At 46.3% G+C, this 6138-nt stretch overlaps 1 protein-coding gene across 1 annotated transcript; it reads left to right on the forward strand.

The window, feature by feature from the left end:
* Positions 1 to 4533: 4533 nt before the first annotated feature.
* Positions 4534 to 5640, forward strand: LOC142462861 (uncharacterized). The gene has a single exon (XM_075565077.1). It carries the CDS (start codon positions 4534 to 4536, stop codon positions 5638 to 5640), a length of 1107 nt encoding a protein of 368 aa, XP_075421192.1.
* The last annotated feature ends 498 nt before the right edge of the window (positions 5641 to 6138 follow it).

A 6138-nucleotide genomic window follows, 5' to 3' on the forward strand; every position in this document is an offset into this window, starting at 1 on the left:
TTATATACAACTATTTGATGTGTGTTCTACATTGTAGTATTAATGCAAAAGCTCTGTATTTCCAGTCGGAGAGAGACTGCAGCAGTTTTGTCCTCATTTCACTTTGATAAATATCTCCTAGATCTCGGTAACATAATAATAATAACAACTTTATTTCATATAGCACCTTTCTCCCAAAGGGACTCAAAGTGCTTTGCAACTACAGGATTGGATAGGATTGTTATAGACACAGTCCCTGCCCCGAGAAGTTCACAATCTGATTTTGGTGCCTTGTGCCTAGGGAGATAAAGTTACTTACCCAAGGTCACAAGGGGCTGACCCAAGGTCACAAGGGGCTGGTCCAAGGTCACAAGGAGCTGACACCAGGAATTGAACCAGGTTCCCCTGATTCCAACTCAGCGTCATTGTTTATAGTCAGTGTCTCTACTCACTGAGACATTCCTTCTCCTACTGTACATTTCCTTCACTTGATCCTGTTCATGTCGAGACCATAACTGGTTGATTCACTATAGAAGGCAGTGCCGTCTTAACGCATGGGCACGCTGGGCAGTTGCCCGGGGGCCCCACGAGCATAGGGGCCCCACGCTAATCTATGCACAGACCAGAATTTAACACTAATTTTCCGATCACCCGCCTCAACATTCAACTCTCCCGCTAACTCGGTTGAAAGAGGAACATTACGACTTGTAGCGGAGAGTTGGCAGGGCCCAGTGCACTGCTTTGCCCGGGGGCCTATAATGCTGTTAAGACGGCCCTGATAGAAGGATATGTTTATTTTGTGCCTGTCAATTGTATGCTATCATCTAAGTGTGGAGGGTGATTAACTTGTATTATGTTCTGTTCAAAGTGCATTGATGTGACAGATAGCACATCAATATCCTCACCACATACACAGAGAGAGCAGGATGAAGCTGTGGGATAAATATCACTGACAAGTGACAACACAAACCCAGCAGAAGCAAACTGCTCAAATATTGCAAATCCCCTTTGATGTTTTCTCCCCCGTTTGTGTGCAATGGGAATAGTGCAAACACCTAAGCCACACTCATTTGCATGGAGTTCATTCTCAGTACGCAGCCGTCAGAACATACAGGCTTGGTCTGGATTAGAAAATGACATCAAGCTTTGGAAAGTTTAACTACAGTAATTGGTGCACTACGTGTCAAAAAATGATTTGGGGGGGAAATTGTAGCGATTCTAGGTTCACACTGGGGCTCATATTTACTAAATGGTGCTAAGCCATGAGACAGTTTATGGACAATTTCATGGACACTATAATGCTTTAAGGCCTTAGGCTGCGCTTATAGTGCTGGCGGCGGTGACAGCGACGTCGCGTCAAAACAAATGCATTACTGCCGTCGCGTGCGCTTATAGTAAGCGCGACTCGATGGCACGATGCAGCGACAGCTTGGTCGCGATCGCTGGAAGTCATCTCTATTTGATTTTTCCAGTGAGCGCAGCCTGACGTCACCGTCGCCGGCGCTATAAGCGCAGCCTAACACTGCTTACTACATATGGCCCAGTAATTTTCTAGTTTTTACCTTTTGTGTTTTTTTAATGGTGGTAGTGAGAACCAGAACTCCCCATCACCCTGTTGCAATCAGTTTGGACTTTTTTCTCTTGGATATATATACACTTGGCTTCCTGAGCTTGTAATCCTAAACTGAAAGAATCACATTCAGCGTCCACGTGGGCTACGGTTTGGTTCCAAACAAACTGCTTTATTACATTAAAAAATGTATGGTGTTTATAGGCAGCACTCCCAGTTAAAACTAAAGAAAAAGTACGTACGGTGCACGGGAACAAAGGGAGGGAACCTAGACCTTCCCAAAACTAGTACAGAAAATTGGTGGGTGTTCCCAGCACACAAGTAGAAAATAAATAAATGTCAAAATAATGAATCAACACTGAGATATGTCAAAATTAGAAATTTTATTGTAACGAAGCACTAGTATGAAGTATATACAGTTGATTGATGCTACACGACTACATACATCTAGGGATATAAATATACAAACAGATATATGCCTAATTGGCATGTGAGGGAGGGAGGGGAGTGGGGAAAGGGGAAACAAGGGGAAGAAACAAAAATAGGGGGAAATGCCAAAAAGGGCAAAAGAGGAGCTGATGTGGTGGAATAAGGGGGACAATTTTACACATTTATTTTATGAATTTTATCATTTCACTAACTATGTAAGTATATACTTCACAGTTAATTATACATTATTCACACTCAATTGAAATCTCAAATCGTTAATAATTTGAGAAAAATATTCATATTAATTTAACATACTGTATATGGTTTGTTACGTGATTGCTGTACATGCAATGTTGTTTGGATTGCAATGCTATTGACTCTCTTGTAAAGAAAGCCAGAGAAAGGTTCTCTTTCTTTCTAGATTCGTTTCCCTCTCTTTCTCTGTATTTTAATTATTGAAATACTATTTCACAGTTAATACTCAGTCAAATATCACCATGGTAATATATCTGGCCAAATTTCAATAGACTGTAAACTCTTGATTATTATCCTGCGAAGGACAACCACTGTTATTACATCTAAATATATTGTTAAGCATCTGAAATTAGAATGTATGCGCCCATCAAAGCATTTATTGTTAAGTATTTTTGAACCAAGAATGTATGTGTTCATCCACAATATGCTTGCAATATAATGTTATTAGAAAATGTATTGATCATTTGGGATTATAATGAAAATCTTTGCTATCCTTTTTCCCCAAAATTAGCCTATTGAAGAGGAAATGTTTTATTTACATATATATTAATGGTGTAAATTTCATATTAATCCTCTATATACACATATGATTGATTGTTGGTATTCAAGTAAATTCATTGGTTTCTGCAATTCTCTCTATATATTTTTAATCAAAGCAAGTCTCCTGTGATTGGACTCAGGAGGTATGTAAGCATTAGGAGTCCTGTCCAAGTCTATCCCCTGATGAAATCAGGGTTAGGCTGAGTCCATGGTGTGGGAGACCGCGTGGAGGCGTCCGCATGGGGCGCGATCAGATTACCTTAAGGCATTGATCGTGCCCATGGACCGTGCGGGTCAGGGTTGAAACTGATTTCTTGGCGTGACACACGAGTCACGTGAGCGGTTCGCCCAATGAAGGCGAACCAGCTCCGTGACGCCCCTAGGAATGCCCCCCACGGCCCATCGACCATGGCCAGGGAAAGCACCCGCTTTCCCACAGCTTCCGCACGCCTCTGCGCAGGCGAAGGCACCATGGCCCGGGCCTTAGACTGATGAAACGCGTAGGGTCACATTTTCGTTGTGAGCAGTTGCAGTGAGCAGTTGCTTGTAAGCTGACAAACACCGGAGTGAATTGCTGCTGTTCGCCGCAAGTACCAGGAACCCCTCTACACAGGATCTTGTGATCGTACTGTGTGTTGCCGGAGGACATTCCACAAGGCGACACAACGCAGAGGGAAGGATATTCCAGAGTGGTTCGAGCGGAGCAGCGTCCCAGAGGAGAATGTTGGGGCATGAGATTTTTCTCATACATCGCGCAATTTAAACGGATGTTTGTGAGTTTCAAATTGTAAATGTCCAAGGTGTATTAACTCTCTTTAAACGTTATTACACTAGGATCGGCGCTTTTTTTCTTTTTTTATGTTTAGGTTACGTGGAGGGAGTTTGTTGTGCCCAAGAAGAAAGCTGCCAAGATCCAGATTATATATCCAGGTTGACTTCAATAGGTCACTGTTACTGGACGTTATTGTATAGTTTGGACATTTTTTATCACATTTTTTTATATAATTTTATGGATTTTTAATTATATTTTTGTATTTTTCTCTCACTAGATTAAGCTTCAGCTCAACAGTAGAACATAATTTGCAATAGATAGCTAGCATTTATCTGTCATATATGTTATGTATTACGATTTGGGGGATTTAAACAGAGTTTGCTTTGGTCAGTTAGGTTGCATTGCACCCTAAGGCGCTGTCTCTTTAAAATAGTTTTATATATATTTTTTTTTGTATATATATCGAAATAGGTCGAAACAGCTGTCTGTGGGTGGTTTTCTGGGTATGCACCTTAACCCTGGCTGTGCTCAAAGCTGTGACCATGCAGCAAGCTTAAGCCTATAGGGAACCATGTTAAAAATGTTTTTTGAGGCAAAAAGTGACACTGTGTGCTCATTTGCATGTCATTTCCCAGAATCCCTTGCTGCAGTGGAAGTGCTGTATGCTGGGTGATAATGGGGAAAGGCGGGGTTGCAGACCTGCCTAAGACATGCAGATGAGCATACAGTTGTATTTGCATATTTGCTTTCCTGTGGAGGGTTTTTGTCACTTTTTTTACTTACCATAACTTAACTCAGTATTATGGTATAGCCTATCCCATAGCCTCTTATGCATATCCAGTTAAAATAAACCCCACACTGATGAGACCCATCAAGGTCGAAACAGCTGTCTGTGGGTGGCCTTTTGGCTAAGATCAAGAGGATGGAGGTCGCCATGGAGCCCGCCGGGACCACCCTGCACTAGGAGAAGACGAAGAAGGAGAAGCCCATGGCACCCCAGGAGACGGTCCCCAGCAGCCAGGAGACGGACGGAGGAGGCCCAGTGGCAACCAGCTCCAGCGGCTCAGGCAACGTTGCCACCCCCAGCGGCCTCACCCCCACTGCCAGCACCAGCAGCGGCGGCCCCAGCTCCAACCCTGGAGCTGGGAGCAGCAGCAACAGGAGGATCCCCCGCCTGGAACCCTGGATGAGGCAGACGGTGGTGATGCAGCTGAGGGAGGTCGACGGACAGCGCCCTCTATTGGACGCTGAGACTTTTGCCAAGGAGCTGGTGAGCAAAGCAGGCTTTACTCCGGACGAGATACTGAGCATCCAGGACCTCAGGGGTGGCCTGTTTTTCATCACCTTCGCCACGGCAGGAGCCTGCAGGAGGTACTGGGAGGCTTTCCAGACCCTGAAACAGGAGGTCCCCTTCTCAGAGTTCGACGTGAACTGTCCAATCCAGAGGGACGAGAAGAGGATCACTGTGATGGTGAGGAACCCCCATATCCCTGGAAAGGATATTGCTACCTTTCTGCGGCGCTCTTGCACCGTGGTGAAGGAGCCGAGCAGGATCAAGGACAAGTTGGGGTACTGGGTGGGAAAGTGGAGCATGGTAGTTCGCTTGTGGCCAAATCCAGAAGCGGCAGATTGGCTGCACCACCTCCCTCCCAGTTTTTCACTTGCGGGCAGCTCAGGGAGGATCTTTTACCCTGACCAGCCCCAGACCTGTGGTAATTGCGGGAACCTGGGGCATCAGTGGAAACTGTGCACCCTGAAAGCCTGCAGAAACTGCAAGAACACCGGACACGAAACAAAGGATTGTCCCCGCCAGAAAACCTGCGACCTGTGCGGAGAGACAACCCACATGTTCCGGGACTGCCAGCTGAGGGTCAGGAGCTACGCAGAGGCCGCGGCGAAAGGCGCAACACCGGGCGCGCCCCTGACAGCAACCCAGAAGGCAGCCAAGAAGCCCCCTGCAAACCAACCCGTAAAGGCACAAGGGGGTAAGTATCAGAAGGAGCAAAGGGAAAAGGAGGCCACCCAAGCAGCGCCCGCTGCGGCTCCTGAGCCCGCTGCCCCTTCAGTAGCAGGATCGCAGACAGCCTCGCCCTAATCAGAGACACAGTCCACTACATCAAAGACCGCCATGTACACGCGGCCCTGGTCACCCTTGATCAGGAGAAGGCCTTTGACCGTGTCTCCCATGATTTCATGGGCAGGGTGCTGCATGAGTATGGGATGGGGGAGATGTTCTGTTCTTATGTTAACCTGATGTACCTTGACATTTGCAGTGTGGCGATCGTGAACGGATGGAAGACTAACCCCTTCCCTGTCCTCTCAGGGGTTAGGCAGGGCAGCCCTCTTTCACCTCTCCTTTTTGTCTGTTGTATAGAGCTCTTCGCCCAGTGCATCAGACGAGATGCAGAGATCAGAGGGATCGTCATGCCAGGACCCCAGAGACGCGAAGTGAAGTGCTCGCTCTAAATGGATGACGTCACCATCTTCTGCGCAGATAGCCGGTCGGTGAGGACGCTGGTCCAGACGTGCGAGGATTTCGGGAAAGCTTCAGGAGCAAAAGTCAACTGCGGGAAGTCAGAGACCAAGCTATTTG

Source organism: Ascaphus truei, chromosome 11 (assembly GCF_040206685.1).
Source record: "Ascaphus truei isolate aAscTru1 chromosome 11, aAscTru1.hap1, whole genome shotgun sequence".
Taxonomy (NCBI): domain Eukaryota; kingdom Metazoa; phylum Chordata; class Amphibia; order Anura; family Ascaphidae; genus Ascaphus; species Ascaphus truei.

Coding starts and splice junctions, on each gene's coding strand:
- LOC142462861 (XM_075565077.1), top strand. CDS start 4,534: ATGGCACCCCAGGAGACGGTCCCCAGCAGCCAGGAGACGGACGGAGGA.